General features: G+C 38.1%; 2 protein-coding genes across 14 annotated transcripts in view; one reads left to right on the forward strand and one right to left on the reverse strand.

Annotated features, from left to right (window-relative positions):
- LOL1 (lsd one like 1) overlaps positions 1 to 1,052 on the forward strand; it is a 3,625-nt gene extending 2,573 nt beyond the window's left edge. For all 3 annotated transcript variants that reach the window (XM_088889362.1, XM_010271685.3, XM_010271684.3), the window contains exon 6: positions 744 to 1,052. In XM_088889362.1, the coding sequence (XP_088745488.1) occupies positions 744 to 782 (39 nt within the window). In that variant the 3' untranslated portion in view covers positions 783 to 1,052. The remainder of the gene's footprint in view (positions 1 to 743) is intronic.
- Positions 1,053 to 6,300: 5,248 nt separating this feature from the next.
- Positions 6,301 to 19,278, reverse strand: part of LOC104606466 (3-hydroxyisobutyryl-CoA hydrolase 1-like) — a 48,261-nt gene continuing 35,283 nt past the window's right edge. For 5 of the 11 annotated variants that reach the window (XM_088889598.1, XM_088889604.1, XM_088889600.1 and 2 more), the window contains 8 exons: positions 10,721 to 10,741; positions 9,627 to 9,712; positions 8,546 to 8,667; positions 7,684 to 7,744; positions 7,432 to 7,530; positions 7,049 to 7,150; positions 6,927 to 6,968; positions 6,486 to 6,821 (listed from right to left, as the gene is read on the reverse strand). In XM_088889598.1, coding sequence (XP_088745724.1) covers positions 6,684 to 6,821; positions 6,927 to 6,968; positions 7,049 to 7,150; positions 7,432 to 7,530; positions 7,684 to 7,744; positions 8,546 to 8,667; positions 9,627 to 9,712; positions 10,721 to 10,741 — 671 coding nt within the window. In that variant the 3' untranslated portion in view covers positions 6,486 to 6,683. Of the gene's footprint in view, positions 6,401 to 6,485; positions 6,822 to 6,926; positions 6,969 to 7,048; positions 7,151 to 7,431; positions 7,553 to 7,683; positions 7,745 to 8,545; positions 8,668 to 9,626; positions 9,713 to 10,720; positions 10,742 to 19,278 lie in introns of those variants that run through there. The other 6 variants (XM_010271687.3, XM_010271688.3, XM_088889602.1 and 3 more) reach the window with 3 other exon arrangements.

A 19,278-nucleotide genomic window follows, 5' to 3' on the forward strand; every position in this document is an offset into this window, starting at 1 on the left:
TTCTTGCATCCAAATATATAACACATTCATACTTGTACTGTTATGTGCTACAATCCCATGTTGAGGTACTCACTAGGTATGTGTGTCTTCATTTGATAGTGATCACTGTGATAAGGCTTTCAAATCCTCTCCACTTAGATTGGAGAAAATCCTGTCATTTTGAAAGGATATCTTTCAAAATGCAAGTGCACTGATGAAGTTGTTTTAGGAAATAGGAAATAGCCATGTTAATTGATGTCAAAACGAAAAAAGAAAAGGAAAGAAAGAAAGAAAGAAAGAAAGAGCCTCCATGTAGTATGTTGGTAGGATTCCACTCCAGTCCAACAAGGGAGGATTGTGCTTATGGCCTCAGGTAGATAAGAACAAATTTTATCATAATATGTTGGTTCTTTAACCTTTCGTCAACTCCCAACAAATTTCCCCCTTTCTTTTTTCTTTTTCTCCTTTGTGAGTGTAATCTTTTGTTATACAATAACATGAATTGTAATCTGGTCTAACAAAGAATGAGAGTACATGGTCACAGCACTCCCTTGCAACCTTCAATGAAACACAGGCACACCAGAAATTGAAATAGAAATTCATTTCACATGATGTTCTTGAATATTTTTTCAACTGCTGGCATGATCATGCTTCATTGGGGGATCATAAGTGAGTCCTGCTATCACAGTTGCAGCAGTTGTGAACTCCTTGGAAACACATGATCTTGTTTGTGTTTTTGACATATGTACCAATTAACAATGCAGGCTTCACCAAGCACTACCGAGCAGAAGTTCAATAACTAAGACTCAAGCAATAAAGCCAGTAAATACAGACCTCTATGAGTTCATTCTTTCTTCGCACGGCATATCATGTAATTGCTCTTATCAGCAAGTGGGCAATGTTCCTCCAAGCTGAATGTATAGAGTTCTTTTTCTTATTTGGCCTTGTATTGAATAAGCAGTTTTGGCATGTGTGAGTATTATCCTATGAGATGACTGCTAGGTTGTGAGTGTATTGGAAATTTTAGATATTAGTACTTGGTTTTCTTCTAATTTTATGTCTGTTCTGTATCAGTATCAATGATCATACATGCACTACCAATATTTTCTGTTCTGAAACTGTAGAATGATCCACATGATAATAATAATAATAATAAATACAGCTCTCAGACGTATTAAGAAAGACCAAAGGATCACCAACCTGAATGATGTGAAGAAGCTGCATATCTTCAGAGCTTAAAGCTCCCTAAATCTAGAGGATTTGGAGATGAATGTAATGACTGAGAACCTTCTGGTTACAGGTTGGTTGTGATACAGTGATTAAATCTGAGTCAAATGCTTCTTTACATTATGGGAAAGATGGCAGAACTAGTTCAATTAGAAAAGGATAACATTATGGACAAATAAACCATTTTTCTTGTTCTTCCTGACTACCTCCAAAGAATACTGTATTTGATGGTTTTGCATGCGTTTGAATCAGGTGGAATTTTGATTAAGAAAATCTCATTTCAGAACCCATGAAATGAGAAGGCACACTTCTCTTCTTGGAGTCATCGGATGTGAACAGAGACTCGATTTTTTGGATCATAACGATAAATATGTGATTATTCAAATATATACATACGAGTCCTCCATAGCCAATCATACTCTTGGCACAATCTGTCACATTAAAGAAGAATCTAATTGATAAATGGAGAAAAATCTAATAATCCTTGCCCTATGAGTACCAGAGACTCAGTATGTCCAACTGCAATAAGTGCTGACTTTTCAGAACTGTAGTTTTCACTTCAGTAGACCCTTTTATCATTCTGGCTTTAATCAATTTGTGTAATCTTTTATATTCATGACATGGATGCCTAGCGAAGTTTGTTTTCCCTGCAAAATTGACATCCCACATGGGTGTCTTGATATTTTCAATTGTGAAATAAGCAAAAGCATCCAGTGTTGAATAAGACTAGTAAGATGGCATCACCCACAAAAAGAAAATAGGAAAACCACTAATACACTTGGATAAACAACTTACAACGTAAGTATGACATCACACCACGAAAGGAAGAAGAATAAAGGTTGTGTTCGGATGGGGTGAAGCCAAAATGCAGGAAAAGGATCGTGTGGTGCACTCTGGCATTCTACCTTCCGGTTCCAAAAACTAGGTGGGTGAAATGGGACTGAGAAGAATATATATTGGGAACATCTACCTGGTCATTTACCAATTGAGAGATAGTCCAGTTGGTGCGCTCGATGAATTGTCTCATTAGTGGTGCGGTTTTGAATCTCACTATTATCATTTCAGTAAGAAAAAAGATATTGAGGTAATGTTGCACTTTTCACTTAAAAAGAGTAACAACCCCTGTGAGGGTGAAGACAGTGATTAATACAAAAAGTAAAGGGAGAGTGACGGTTCAGTCACGGTCAGAATTCATAGGCCTAAAGTACAGTTGGGGTGGGTGCCAGCTCGAAATTGATGCAGAGATAAGTATGGGTGCATATAATGTGGCTTTTTGACTTTGGATGTTTATAAATTTGCAAGAAATTCAGAAATCTGCATTAGGCCTGTACGTACTTTTCCGAAAAATAATTCTACCTGATCATTCAAGGCGAGAAATGTACAGATGCATTAGATGGTGGGAATTGAGACCAAATCCGGACTTGCATTATTATCCATGGAATTGCGGAACCCAAACATGAAAACACAACCAACAAGGAAAAAGAAACGCAGGTATGAAATTATTGCCACCTTTCTACTGTTAAGAAGGAATAATATGACTGTCGAGAAATCCATGGCCGTTTAAGTTAAATCTTAGATGGAGTTTTGCTCCTTGTATAAGCAATCAGCTGTTCGTCTTGATGATTCCCAGTCTTCATCTTGTATAAGCAATAATCCATGGCCGAAGTCTTCAAATCCGTTTTACATTTTGATAATGTTATTTTTTTAGAGCAATTGCTCCATGTACGAAGGATAAGACCGGGTGTACACTGTAGTCACTCAAAAAGTGACCACAGTGCCCCCACATCGCAGCACAAACCCAGATTCCCATATTTAAGAGGCTCCCCTAAAAGACATTCAGATGGTTGATAGCTTAACGATCCCTACAGCATAGGCGCACTTAACGCCTAAACGAGGACGCACAATGACGACACACACGGAACCATCATCGCGGCACAAAATTGATGGCTGTTCAGCGATCCGGTGCATGATACGCCCACCGTGAAAGGTGTGGGCCTTATATATTTAAATATTAGCGTGAAATCTCATCATTGGTTCCACTGCGTGTTGAATAGCTATCACTTTTAGCCAAACTTTGCTCGCATGATAAACCACCAAAATGCTATAGAACAGCAATTAGGAATGGCAACGGGGTGGGGCGGCGGGGACGGGGAGCCTCTCCCCATCCCTACTAACGGGGACAAGGTTATCCCCATCTCCGTCTCCACGGAGATTCCCATCTCAGCGGGGATCCTCATTTCCCATGATTTTTTATAATGTTAATTACTTTGTTTTTGTTTTTTATTTTATTTAAAAAGAATAAAAATTAATTAAAAATTACAATCCTATTAGAAAAGATTCAAACATATTCAATCATATTTTTTAAAATATTAATATATAGATATATGTGTACATATATACATATATCATATATAATGTAATATATATATATATATATTGGGGATCCTATGGGACAGGAATCGAGGTCCCCATAGGGTGGGGAGTAGGGCTGTTCATAAGAATGCCCAACCCGACCAAACCGACCAACCCGGACCGACCCAACCCGAGTTGGCCGGGTTTTCATCAATACCAGTCGGTTTCGGGTTGGGCAAATATATAAACCGATATATCGGGTCGGTTTTCGGTTTTCTTGTGTGAAAACCGAAACTAACCCGACCCGAACCGAACTAGTCTTTTACTAGTTCGGTAGTTCCTAGTTTGAGAAGTTTCCTACTTAACTATAACTAGACTTTTACTAGAACTAGAAGGCTCATTAAGCAATTACAATTAAAATAGGCAATCTATTATAGTTTCTAATTTTCTATAATCTTTTATACCAAATAGGCAACCCATTAGGCAATTACAATTAGAATTCAATTAGGTGTCCTTTTGTACAGAAGCAAAACCGAAACCGACCCAAACCGATCCAACCCGACTCAAACCGACCAAGTCGGCTTGGCCTATCAGTGGGTCGGTTTCGGTTTCCACCTCAAGTAACCTGACCAGGTTGGGTCGGTTGGGAAAACCCCAATAAACCGACCCAACCCGACCCGTGAACACCCCTAGTGGGGAGTGCTCTCTCCGTCCCTGCTAACAAGGATGAAAATTTCCCCATCCCCATCCCCATGAGGAAAAATCATTTCCGAATCCCCATAGAAATTAGGAAAATGAAAAAAATTGCCATCCCTAACAATAATACAATGCGATTTGAGTGCTACAATGCGGCTATTCAACCCGTATAAAAAGTTAAAAACTATGACAAATTATCAGCATATTGACACTTGAACCAAAACAACTAAGGCATGAGAAATTTCAGAAGCAAGACTGTAGCCAAACCCGTGTTGATGTGCGAACTCGAAGAAAAAGGCAAGAGCTTATCCCGGAATATCCACAATAACACGTGCAAAACCCTACTTGTGAGCTTCCTACCTAAAATATAACTTCCGTTCTAGGAAAAGTCTCCTTTTTCCAATGTGTAACTTCCTATTCCATTAAAGGTTCTCCTTTATAAATAGACGAGACCCGAAACCCTCTATATAGATCCAATGCCGATCTCTTGCGAGAACTCTATCTGACTGTGCCTCAAATATTTCAACTTCTGCAAATCCTCTACATAAACCCAAAACCCTCTACATTCCAACGTTCTAATTATTGACACAGGCCAATACGGCAGTGCTTTTTATGTTTTTTTTTTTTTTTTTAAATAGTTTAGAGGGATCAGTTTAAGTCCCAACTACCCTTTAAACCATGGTCTGACCCAATACAACTGTAGGAAAATATCAGGAAACCATCAACATGATACATATTGATTGATACAGGCCAATATGTATTGATACTTTTAACGCTGTTACATTCTTGTTCAACTTCTGCAAACTCTACCTTTCTTCCTCTCTCTTCCTAAGGCCATCCATCATCTTTGAGGAAGACTTGTACTGCCTCCCCACCTATAATCATTGTAGGTCGGTGGCTGTGTAAGAAATTTGGAAAACAATGACTTCTACCGAGTATGTAGAAATAGACTTTGCAAGATAACGGTTGGATGAACCAGCTGACCTGACTGTGCTAACTCGAGTATACTGAGATGGTTCAAAGAATTGGTACATATCATATGATAGTATCGGTTTGCGCCGAAACGTTAAATACTTAAATATATGGATTTAGGGGCGCTCCATACGTTTAAAGTTTAAACATTAAAACCTTTTCTGCATATTTTTTCCGAAAGGCTTTTGAAGGAGTACAAATACAAATATCTAGAATGCAAAATCTTATATTTTGTATTATTTTATATGTATTTGCACTATTCATACTCCTTCCAAACTGAGCCAAAAGGTTGGAGTCACTGCACTGAAAATAAAAAGAAGAGTATTGATGCTTTTAGTGGCTCAATACAAGGTTCAAAATATCAATACAGTTTTGTATTATTTTTTTTTTCCGCAACTGGTTCAGGAGAACTGATTTAGACCACCTCCACATCCTGAATCGGTCAGACCCCTGATACACCCACTTAGGGGCATATCGGAAGGGTCCCGAAACGATACGTATTGGCCGATACCGACCGATACGTGTTGATACTTTGAACCTTGGCTCGATACTTTAAAGTTTAAACCATAAACCTTTAGATTGATGGTTAGTTGATAACCAAATGCTATCAGTGTTGCTTGAGCCTTGAGTGTGAAATCAATGTATATAGGTGAGTCCATGCTACTGCTGCTTTATTGAAGTGGGTCCATGGCTCCATGCCTCGTACTGCGGCCTGAGGCAAAGTTCAAAATATTGATACGTCCGATATACCGGTAGGGGCTTATCGGGCAAATCAATACACATTTTGACCCCTTTTTTTATTTTTTTCGCAACTGATTCAAGGGGGCCGATTTAGGTCTCCTCTACCCCCTGAACCGGTCAGACCTCTAATACACCCACTGTAGGGATGTATCGGAGGAGCCCGAAATGATATGTATCAGCCGATACTTTGAACCTTGGCCTGAGGATCAATTGACATTATATCAGCTTGCAAAATTCTTCCAACCGCAAAAAAGAAATAAAAAAAAAAGGTGAAATAAAAGTCGGCCCTATTTTTTACTAGTCACAATATAATGCTAAAAAGTCCATTAAAGACGGAAAGTATGGCCCATCTTATGTCTTACGAAGAGCAATGTTCGTCAGCATAGCAGTCGAATGGAGGACAATAACTTATATCAAATCCCTTGGTAGAAACCTACATTCCCGATTCCTATTCGATTAACCTAATTTTAAAGTTATTTGAAGGAAAATAAAATAAAAATAAAAAAACAATGCCAGATGTGTAAGATTAGTACCTTCTTCATTCATCTTTGAGACAACAGGAACATGGATGTGAAATTAAACCTATTCAACTGACAAGTTCAAGCACTAGGCTAGTGCACAATAAATGTCCCAATCAGCAAGGTCATGGGCAGCATTTGCACATTGAATCTCAAACCAAGTACCCTGCTTAATGGGCAATAACTGGTGAATCTAGCTTAAAGCTTTGCCATGGCAGAAGCAGGCAGGTTGAACCTAGCCGGGAGCTTTAAATCTTCCCATTCCTCATCCTCCACCTTGGAGAAGTACTGATTCACCATATCATCACTGATAAACTCCAATCGAGAGGGTTCCCACTGAAAGAATAAAATATTAAAGGATTTTACTATAAACAGGAGTTGCATATTTTTCATTTTATTCAAAATTAACTATCGAAAAAAAAACAGAAACAAAGAAAAGACCTTGGGGTTTTTGTCCTTGTCCAACAGTATCGCCCTGCACCCCTGCATTTGAACCATGGTATCCATTTTTAGAATGATTTATGAGAAGGCAAGAGAAACAATTTGTATCAAACTCCACAAACCTCAAAAAAATCTTTGCTGACATCTCGCCTTAAAACATGACAGCAAATCCTATATTCTCGAATAAGGCACTGACCAACACCTTGCAACCTTCCTTCTCTAATCTGGAATTGCAGGAAAGGAAGTAACTTGAGACGAATATTAGCATATATAAAATGATCCTTTATGCTTTGAACTTCAGAACTTTAAATTTGCATCCAATAAGAAAATAACAATCAGACCATTCACATGAATTCATACATGAAACTGTTATAATATGGATTAAAATGATTCTTCTGTTACTTTTAGCAAAACAGTACAGTTCTACTATGTTATATCTAATCAGATCAAACTGACATTTAAATTAAAATTGATGAAACTATCTAGAGGATATGCATGACAATACCGATCTCAGAGAAATTTTAAGACTTGTCGGAGATGCTTTCTTCAGTGACTGAATTGTTTCAGATAACCACTTGTCAGCACCAGTTGCAGCCTCTTCCTCCTACAAAAACCAAATGAATCCACTTTGGCAATATAAAGAAACTTAGATCGCACCAAACAGTGAAAGTGCAGGAAACAAAAACAACGGAAGGATGAAACAATCAATTAACATGACAAATGTAAAGGATATCAACAAACCACTTCATTAACTTACAAGAGCAGATAAAATTTCTTCAACCGTCCTTCTAGAGAAGCACCTCTCAATAATATCTTGTCTGTGACCAGGAAAAAACTGATATTAGCTTCCAGAAAATGCAGAGTAAGGTCAACATGAGAAGATTTTGAAAACCATAGTAAAGATATGTCATAATTGTTGAAAGAAAAGTTATAAGATGTCTGACAAAGCCAAATTATTCTCTCCCTCCCTCCCCTCTTTAAATTGTTAAAATCACCCCTTCCTTTTTCTATCAGTGACAGCCAACAAGTATTAAACTTTATGAATTGAAGGAAAACAATACAGTACAATTAGGTATGTGCCCTACACCCCATCAAGTGTAGCCAATGTGGAGATTCTGTGACTTGATGTATCTTATTAGGTAGTTCCATTTTCAGTCCGGTTTTCAAAACCATGGTAATTATACATTTCTTTAAAATAAAGAGGGCTCTGTAGGCTGGGGTTCGACTCATTCTAGATACCCCTGAATCTGTTTTAAGTTCTTTTCTCACTTTGGTAAGGAGGGTTTGCATGGTATCAGAGCAGGTCCTCTACCAGCTTATAATCTCAGTTTTTCATTCAAGATTGAAGGGTAATCTCGAGAAACTCAACATTTCTGTTTGAGCTCTGGTTTGGAGTTCCTTTATGGGATGCTTCAATCAGCACAAAATATCTCAGTTTTGCTGGTTTGGAGTTCCTTTGGAATCCTTAAGAAGAGACACCTAACAGGTTGGTTAATCTCTTATTTCTCTCACTCGGCTAATCCAATCAACCTATAACCCCAGATTAGGAAACAATAACAAAGTTACATATGCGTATAAATTCAGACACCATGTGACCAAGAATTTGATACCAGATTTACCTGTGGTAAGAGCTTGTTGCTTTCAGAGAAGACTGCTCTGAAAATTCACTAATAATTGCAGAAACAACAGCTGGATCAGATGTATTCACCTTGAACAATGCTTCTTCTAGCAAAGGCAATCTCTGTTTACTGATAGAAGACAAGTTACAAAAGCATTTTTTACATGAACACATGAGAGAGAGAGAGGGAGAGAGAGAGAGGCATCACAAGGTTGGTACTTGGTAAGTATCCCTGTTCTAATAAGGGTACTAAAATAGAGGGAGGTCATCTACTATGGAAAACAGAGACCAAGGACCAGGTTCAATAATTGAAAGTTGAAACCAACTCAATTTTCTGGTACAGATTACATGGGGCTTTGTGAGAAAAAGTCTATGAGCACTTTAACTATGTAGATTTCATAATATCAAGCTAAGCATATAGTATATAAGATTAGACATTTATTCCCAACTATTAAAAATATCACAATAAAAAGTTTAGCAGTATAACCACATAATTAGTGGATCATCTAAAAATGAGGAGAAAGAGAGAGGCACACACAGGAGCTAAGCATTCAGATATGGAGTCTTTTGATATTAGGGGTATTTCGGTCATTTTACATAGTAATGTGGATTTCAGCCTATTAGTTGGAACTTTATGCATTATTGTATCGGTACTCAGTTTCAACTTTATCTATTACTATATTAGTTTAATTGTACCCAAAATTTCAAAGTCATTGATTAAGTAATTAGAAACTTGACTCTTTGATGTGATTGCTTGATTTTATACCCAATTAAAGAAAGTGCACTCTATTACAAGATGGATATAAATGTAGTAAAGGAAAGAAAGGTTCAAATCATTAGGAAGTTAGGTTTTCTTTTTAGGCAGTGAAGACTTCACAAGAAAAAAGTTTATGAGCTTGAATAATGAGAAAGACAGTATAGTTAGTACAACTGTTAAGAATGGCAGAAGAACTCAAATGCAAAATGATTGACAAATTTATCATCTTTCTCAAACAGGAGGGTAAAGCCACACAAAACATCTTTCTGTAAGTTTTGTAGTTCAGAAACTTAATTAACAGGGTTTAATTGAATCAGAAGTATACCATGGCAGAGACAAAGTGAGTTGCCAGGCCACAAGCAAGCATTTCTACCCCATCCAACCTGGCTCCTGTAAGACCGACATATTCCCCTGGAAAGAGTGATGAAAAGAAAATGAATGAATAACATAAGCTCATCAAAGACAATTTAAGTTTCATTTAAATGATAAGGAACCACATGCTCTCTTCCCAGAGAAAAAGAAATCAAGCAAGCACCTTAGACAATGAATTTCCTGGTTTAAAATGTCCTTAATTTCCCTAATATTTCCATGACATATTTCCATTTCCATGGGTAGCGACACGAAATTTTACTGGAATCAGCATTTCCATTTCAACTCATCCTATCATGAAGCTCTAAATCTTGTGGTTTACAGGGCAACTTCAGAATGTATTCTTTTGTCTATAACCTTAGTTTCTTAGCTTTGTTTAATGATTTGGAACAAGATAATGATTTAAAAAGGTGTGCCTATGCTTATTTTATCATTTCATAAAATATCATTCTATATTCTGCATATTTTACAATGTTTCCACCATGTCTATAATTTTTACAATATTTCCATACGATATTTCTGACTTTCCAACATGTTAAACCTTGATGAATTTTTACAATCTTGGTTATATTTGGATAACCAAGAATTCCACCGACATAGACATTTTAAACTTTGATGAATTCCATCATTTCATTTAAATGAAAGAACACCGCATATAATGTCATTTTAAACATAAATTGATGGAGACAGCCAATCCTCCCGTCTAAACCTGAAGCAATAATTGAAAACCAAACCAAAACCTAGGTATAAATCCCTAGAAAGAGGTGCACCTGAAATAGAGTACAAGGAAAGAACCCATTTTCTTCTTCATTCAAAGGCTTAGCTTAATGGCCACCTAAAAATACTAAACAAACATCTAAAATCTCAGTGGCATCATGGCATCAGTCCGCAAGAAATTTCATGGCATCAGACATGACAACATATGTAAAAATCCTGTACTAATACTGCAGTCCTTACCTCCCTGCATTTCAGCTGTGGTGGCCCACAACTACAATTTTAGAAAATAACTCTGATTTAGATTTGATTGCAGCAGATTGGGTAACTGGGCACCTTGTGTTGGTGGTCTGCTGTCTGGTAGGAAAGGAAGCATCACTTGAGATTCTAGTGGTCCAATCAACAGCAATAGATATTATCAAAGCTGAGGTAATAGCTCTTTTGTCCTGAGGGATACCATCTTGAGAAAACCTGCATTAATACTGACGAGAGGGAGTTTGATAAACACCATAAAATGGGGTAAAGGATCCAGTAAAGGGCCCTGGAGGAAACTTTAATGCTCAATGAAATCAGGCAGACTTCGGGTCATAGTGACATACAAAACCAATTTAAGATGGTTAACCAAAGAGCATAATGATCTAGCAGACGGCTTATCGAGACCAGGAGTTAGTTGGGATAAAGCTCATAGGAAGTCAGACTCTTTATATAGCTGTCTTGCTTGTACATAAAATGTATTGGGAGTCTGCCATAGTTATCCATACGGTTAACTTGCTATATAGCTATATGCCAAACATCAATGTAATCAAATGGTTTCAACCATGTTTATATAGCTGTCTTGCTTGTTTGGATGATATAAATGACCCAGAAAGAAGCTACACATCACATGGTTAAAAGTACCAGTCTAGTTTTACCGTCTATTTCCTTTCCCTCTTCCTTGTTCTGGCAAGTATAGCAGATCGTCATGGAAAATTACAAAATGGTTTTCTTCACATGGGACTGAAAGTAATGCAGGGGCTGAAGAGTCAAATTTGGAATTTTCTGAAATTTTCTGTATTTTTGTATATTTGAACAGCATGGGTATTTTCGTCATTTTAACTACTCCTGTGGGGGCCTGGGTTATAACAACTTGTTCTCTAGTTTAGTACGGATTGTCTTTCAAATTTCAGTGTGTTTGCATTAGTAGATAGAAAGTTATTGTGTTTCTTGATGCACAAGACAAGGAGTGGCATTTTTGTAATTATGGTGAACAGTATTCTAGGTCACACAAGTCACTCTATAAATAGATGTATTCTCTTCCTTTTGAAGCTAATGAATGAGTGAAGATTTCTTTAGAACTCTTTTGCTGTATGGAGTGATTCCTACCAGTGTTTTAAAAGGCATGGGAGCATGCCTCAGGAACGCCTAGGCACACAAGCAAGGCACATTTTAGGGTAGGCGCCTCGCCTAGGTCCTAGGCGCAGCCCATTCAAAAGGCACACGCCTGGTGCGCCTTGCACCTTAGCCCAGGCGTGCGCCTTTTGAAAACTTTGATGCCATAGTTGTCAAGGCGACGCCTAGGCGACAAGACGCCTTTTGAGGCTCGCCTCGCCTAATCGCCTAACAGTTTTCTACTTCCTACTATAAAATACTTTTTTATTCATTCTTTTTTGAGATTATAATTATAAAATAGACATTATTTTTTTGATGAATTATAAAATAGACCTTATTAAACTAAAACAATCATTTTGTGTGTTTATATACTAATTTCTTTTTATTATTTTCTTATTTATTAGGGTTTAATCAACACAAACATTGCTAAATGCTGTATTGAACCCTCAAAGACTTGAAAACCTGAACCAATAAGTAAGGAAGAACTAAAAAATTATCTAATCAGCACATTTTCCTCCTACATATATTATTCTTCTTCTACTACTACTACTACTACTACCAATACTTTTTATTTTCTTCTTTTCCTATTACAAAAATAAGGGTTCAGCCCCTATATTTTTTAATTCTATTTTCCTTCCTTTTCTTCTCATGAATATGTTGATTTTCTATACTTTAATATGAAATTTATACTTTTCTTATGAAAATCATGAATAATTATTAAAGAAATATGGTTATGGTACCTAGGGAACTACCCTAGGATCTATGTTTATAACATAAAAAATCTATCGCCTAGGCAACGCCTAGGTGCCCGCCTAGGCGACTAAGCACCCCCAGTCGCCTAGCCTCGCCTTGGCGCCTTGAAAACTATGCTTGACGCTGTTTCCTTTTTTTGAGTCTAGCGGTTGGGCCGAGGGCTCCGCCCCCGGACCTCGCCCCCGGACCCCCGTGCCACACCACTTGAGGCCAGCCCAAACAAGTCCATGTTAGGGTCTTAAATTCTGAACCGAAGCTTCGAGAACCCCTATTTGGTAATGCTATCCATTCATTCATCCTAATAAAATTTCTTAAAAGCAATTAAAACTATAAAATCATTATTTTTTGTGTGAAAACTCAGAATTTAAAACCCTAACATGGACTTGTTTAGGCTTGCCTTGATGGGCATGGCACAAAGGTGGCTCATAGAATTAGGAATGTAATATGTCACATTAGCTACTTGATTTAATTGAGAAAAAAAGAGATTGTGGGTTTTATATGCTTGAAAATGTTTTATATGTTTGATTTCATTTTTAAATTCTCATTTGAATATGCTTTACATATTATGTTTATGTATTTTAATTTTAGATAATAGGTTTTTTAAAACATTTATTTTAAATTTTAAGTTTATATTTTTATTAATACTATGTTTTATAATTTTTTGAATTTTTTGGCATTATTTTTGAATTTTTTGACTTTTTTTTTTCTTTTAGCTTTTTTATTAATTGTGCACCTTGCCTCAAAAAGGCACGTGCCTCACCTTTCACTTTTAAAACACTACTCCAGGCGAGGCGCTCCCAAAACGCCCCAAGGCATATGCCAGAGGCACTGACACCTCTGAGGCGTACACCTCAAGTGCAAAAAATAAGACCCCCCCTTCCTCTTCACCCTCCTCCCCTTTCAACTAATGCTATGCATCTTTATTCTTCTTAATATAAAAGATTTTTATCAAAAATAAAGAAAAAATGAGATCCCCCCTTCCCCTTCATCCTCCTCCCCTTCCTCCTCCTAACCCCTTGTAGAGAACATTAATGTGGTCCCCACTATGTTTGTTATGTGGTCCCCACTACTGTTTGTTTATTTATGTTAGTGGTAGTTGGTAGTTATTTTCAGTTTGCTATATTTCTTATTTCTGTGCTTATGTAAGCAGTAGGGTTAATTCTGGTTTTTTCCCCTATTTTAACTATTAATACAAGTAGCTGAGTGGGGCGACAATTCATGTCATAACCCACTCTTTTTGACTTCCTCCCTTCGTCTTCTCCTTTTCTTCTATTTCTTCTTCTGTCATTCTCAAACCTTTTTCTCTTGTTTATTGTACATTATAACTAGGACTGATTTCAGTCCTACTAGACAACTTGGTATCAAAGCCAACTTAGGACTTCTCATGTGAGTCTAATCAGGCCGACTACATGAGAACTTCCTAGGGTTGGAAGTTCCAACAGAGGTAAGACCATCGACTAATTCTTGGAGGTTGCTAGCAATGTGCGGCTGATGCCCAAGGGATCGTAGAGCCTTGGAGGGTGTCCAGTGATCAGGAAGAATCAGAAGAAGGGAAGAAACCTCAAGATTAGGGTTCAGACTGTGGTTTGGAGGTGGCGGCCAGATTTTTTCTAAGTTGTTGTTTGTTCTTGAGATTGACCTTAATAAAAATTTTTTGAATAATCTGGGAGGTGCAACTAGGAGTTTCCTATTTTTCTTCTGATTTTTAGGGTTTCTTTCTTGACCTACGACCAGTTCTAGGTTTAAAACCCTAAGTTTATGACGGTTGCCAAAGTTTGGAGGTGATAAGGAGAGGGATATGAAGAAGGAAGATAAGAGAGAGCTAGTATCTGAACATTGAAAGAAACCAAAACATACTAAAGACACATGTTGGAAGTTGCATCCACATCTAGTTCCAGCAAAGCTCAAAAACAAATGGGGAAATGCCAATGTGGCTGTTACTACTGATGGTGCACCTTCATCTAACACAAGAGCCACATCCCTGGACACCTTAGCTACTGTCCGGGCTGCTCTTACTCAGTTGGAGAGTGAAGTTGGCAACTTAGCACCATTATCTGAGCCATCAGTCACAACATCTGCTACTCCCACTTCAGCATTTGCTCATTCAGGTACACGGGCTTCAACATATCATGCCTCAGCCCCAGGTAACGCTGAACCTTGTTGGATGATAGACTCAGGTGCATCCGACCACATGACTGGCTTGTCCTCACTGTTTACTACCTATCATTTACCCTCTGGTAGAGACAGTGTCTATTGCTGATGGCTCCCTTGTTCCCATTTCTGGCAAGGGAGACATCAAATCATCTAATGTCATTTCTTTGTCTTCAATTTTACATGTTCCTAAACTTAGTACTAATTTGCTTTCAGTTAGTAGCATCACTAAAACCCAAAATTGTTCAGTGACATTTTTTCCTGATCGATGTGTTTTTTAGGATTTGGAGACAAGGAAGGTGATTGGGATTGGTCGTGAGACGAATGGAATCTACCTGCTTGGAGAGAGCTCACATGGGGAAGATAGTGAAGTTGGGAGGTCTTTTTTTTCTCAGTCTACTAGTAAGGTTAAGCTTTGGCATAACGGATTAGGTCATTTATCTTTTAGGTCTTTGAAAAGTTTGTTTGAGTCAGTCCAGATGTCCAATTTGAAATATGAAAGTTATGAGATTGCAAAGCATTGTAGAACGACCTATTCCTTGAGTAATAAAAGTAGTATTCCTTTTGAAATTGTGCATACTGATAGTTGGGGACCTTATCATATCACTACTATGGGGGAATGCAGATATTTCTTGTTGTTTGTTGATGACTATACTTGTTTTTCATGGGTTTATCTTATGCATTCTTGAGATGAGGTTCTTACCCTAATCCGGACCTTTCATCAGATAGTTTTAACCCAGTTTGGGGTCAAAATCAAAATTTTCAAATCCGATAATGCGGAAGAGTATTTTGCAAAACCATTAGCCTCATATTTCCTTGACCATGGGATTATCCATCAGAATACTTGTCCCCATACACCTCAACAAAATGGGGTTGTTGAGAGGAAGAATAGACACATATTGGAAGTGGCTAGAAGCATCATGTTTAACTCCAATGTGCCTATAAGTTTCTGGGGAGATGCCATTCATACAGCTGTGTATCTCATCAACCGAGTTCCTTCACAGGTTCTGGACATTAAAGTTCCATTCACCCTTTTATATTCTGATAAAGAGTTGTTTACTATTCCCCTTAAGACCTTTGGATGTACCTATTTTGTTCAATTCCTTGGACCTCATCATTCCAAATTTGATCCTAAAGCCTCAAAATGCATTTTCCTTGGTTACACACAAATTCAAAAGGGATATTGCTGCTATGAACCTACTTCTAGAGAAGGTTTGTTTCTATGGATGTCACTTTTTTTTAGGATGTACCCTATTATCCTAGGGTTTCTTCTCAAGGAGAAAGTAGTGAGACTGTGAGGTGGGGGTTCATTCATCAGAAATCCCATTACCAGAGGATTGTCAGAAGTGTCGGGATTAGAGAGTATATAACAGACGGTGGAGGCAGGTTGATTTCGGTCATCAACAGTCCAGACCAGCTCCAATTCCCTCTGCGGATCCAAATCCAAGTACCACAGTTCCTTCTCCCTCCATTGCATATGAGATACCTTCCATTGTTGAACCTTCACCTCCATTGGATGATCTTGCCCTTCCCATTGCAATCCGTAAAGGGAAATGCCATTGTACCTCATCTACAGCTCATTGTATTTCCCAGTTCTTGTCTTATGATCATTTGTCTCCATCTTACAAGTCCTTTTTGGCATCCATTGCTGCTATTCCCATTCCCAGAATAGTGCAAGAAGCCTTGTCAGTACCTGAGTGGAAGGATGCAATGGTCACATTCTTTTTATTAAGAAAGTGGATTCCTCCTTAACACTTCTTGTTGTATATGTGGATGATATTGTGGTGACAGGGTGTGATACCCATGAGATTGACTCTCTTAAGCAACTCCTTCACCAGGAATTTGAGGTCAAAGACTTGGGAGAGCTACAGTATTTCTTGGATATTGAGGTAGCACGGTCTAAACATGGGGTTTTTGTTTCCCAAAGAAAGTATGTTCTTATCTATTGGAAGAAACAAGGAAGCTAGGTGTTAAGCCTGCTGACACACCTATTGAACAAAACCATAAGATCAGTGCAGAAGGTGGAGAGCCCCTTGAAGATAAAGTTATGTTCCAACGGTTGGTTGGAAAACTTCTCTATCTTTGTCTCACACGACCAAACATCTCTTATACAGTCAGTGTTGTTAGATAGTATATGCATTCTCCTAGAACTACTCACCTACTTATAGTTGAAAGGATACTGTCATATTTGAAGAGATGTCCAAGCAGAGGTATACTATTCAAAGATAATGGTCACATGAAAATAGAAATTTACACAGTTGCTGATTGGGATGGATGTGTTGATGATAGGAGGTCTACCTCTGAGTATTGTGCTTTTGTAGGGGATAATCTTGTTTCTTGGAGGAGTAAGAAACAAAATGTTGATGCCCGCTCCAGTGCTGAAGCTGAATATAGGTCCATGGCAAATGGTGTGGCTAAAGTGTTATGGTTGAAATCCCTATTTGAGGAGTTGAGTATTACTTATGACAAGCCCCTAATGCTGTATTGTGATAATCAGGCTGCTATTAATATTGCCCATAATCTGGTACAGCACGACAGAACTAAGCATATTGAAGTGGACCGACACTTTATCAAAGAGAGAGTTGCCTCCCGAGAAGTGTGTCTTCCATGTATCACCTCCAACATGAAACTTGCAGATTTCTTTACTAAGGCAGTTCCAAAGACAGTTAGAGGCAGATCTATATCTATTCCCAACTTGAGGGGGATGTAGAGAACAATAATGTGATCCCCACTACTGTTTGTTTATTTATGTTAGTGGTAGTTGGTAGTTATTTTCAGTTTGCTTTCTTATTTCTGTGCTTATATAATAAGCAGTAGGGGTAATTCTGGTTTTTTCCCCTATTTTAACTATTAATATAAATAGCTGAGTGGGGCGACAAGTCATGTCATAACCCACACTCTTTTTGACTTCCTCCCTTCATCTTCTTCTTTTCTTCTATTGCTTCTTCTCTCATTCCCAAACCTTTTTCTCTTGTTTATTGTACATTATAACTAGGACTGATTGCAGTCCTACTAGACAACTCCCCCCTCCTCTCAAGGAGGGTTACATCTCCTTGTGTTCGGGAGGCTTACGCCCCTTGCATTCTGAACTACGCATCATGCCTCTAGGTAGTGGAACGCCTTGCGTCACACCTCCACGTTTTAAAACATTGATTGCTACGAACCCTAGAGTGATTCTAGGACCCCCTTGGAGCTATTCCTTGGGATTTCTCTCTCTATTTTCTCTTCTTTTACCCTTTCTCCTCTCTCTCTCTCTCCCATTTCTGTCTTCTAATAGTTTGTTCCAGCCCTACTGTATCAGAAAGATGAGTTTAAATTTCATTGAGTGCACTGAGATAAAGTGGGTTTAATAACATTAAGGGTTGTTTACAAGTACGTCATTTGAAGAATATCAAAACTTCACTTTTGGAGAAATGACATTGGAATTTCAACAAGGATCCAAATATATTCTGTAGAAGAATCATCAATGCAAAATATGGGACAAGAAGCTCAGGTTCGAATCCAAGGGTGATGAGAATTTCTTATGGCTAATCATTATGGAAAGGCACTGAAAAATCACATCTTGGTTAATTAACAAAAAAAAAAGAAAAATCAAATCTTGACTTTTTAAATCAGATAATGCATAGACCTGCTGATGGGCCATGGATGAGATTTTAGCAAGACACACTAGGGTGACATGTGTCACCCCACTTAAAGTGACTGGAGGAGGGAAAATAACTCTATTCCTAGGGTGACATGTGTCACCCCACTTAAAGTGACTAGAGGAGGGAAAATAACTCTCTTTTCCTAAGGTGACATGTGCCATCCCACTTAAAGTGGCTATAAGAGGGAAAAGAGCTCTCTCTTCTTAGGGTGTCATGTGTCACCCCACTGAAAGTAACTAAAGGGGGGGAAAGAACCCTCTTGTTATGATGGGACAAGTGGCAACACCTCATACGATTTAGTTAGTTTTATTAATTGATATAAATTTAATCCTTTTAGGGCCTGTTGTTTCATTAAATGGAATCTACTACAGACCCATTAAATGCTTAATGAAACATTTTTTATATCTCTTGAAGGGCTACACAATGGGGGGTAGCCCATCCCCCAATCCAGGTGCAGGCGGGATTCGATCCCAAGTCTCCGCTATGACCAGCAGGAGACCTTACCAACCAGCTGGCTGGCACCTTGCAATGCTTAATGAATCATTATTATTAAGGCCCATATTAATTTAGAGTCCATTATTCTCTAAAATGGACTGCAGGTCCCTTTCTTTCTAAAATAAATTACTTCAGCCCACACATAGGATTGGGCTTAGAAAATCAACTTGGAAAGAAAGGCCATTTTCTTTATATTTAAGCTATGACCAGAGGTCCTTAAACCTGCTCCTAGTCTAGCAAAATTAGGACTTAACAGTGCACAATGGTGAGTGCTTGATCTTAAACCTGATATCGAAGTTAGGTCATGTGTTTGAGTCCCTAGGGTAACACTAGGGGGGAAGGGGGGGGCAACATCACCCTTAGGTCTCAAGGGGCTTACCATCCCCACCCACAATGAGGAAATAAAGTTGTGTGCCTTCACCATTAGCTTTAAGCTTTTGGCATAGTGGTAAGCATTTGACCCTATACCTCCTGGTATCAAAG

Source organism: Nelumbo nucifera, chromosome 6, assembly GCF_055504915.1.
Source record: "Nelumbo nucifera cultivar China Antique chromosome 6, China Antique-T2T, whole genome shotgun sequence".
NCBI lineage: Eukaryota > Viridiplantae > Streptophyta > Magnoliopsida > Proteales > Nelumbonaceae > Nelumbo > Nelumbo nucifera.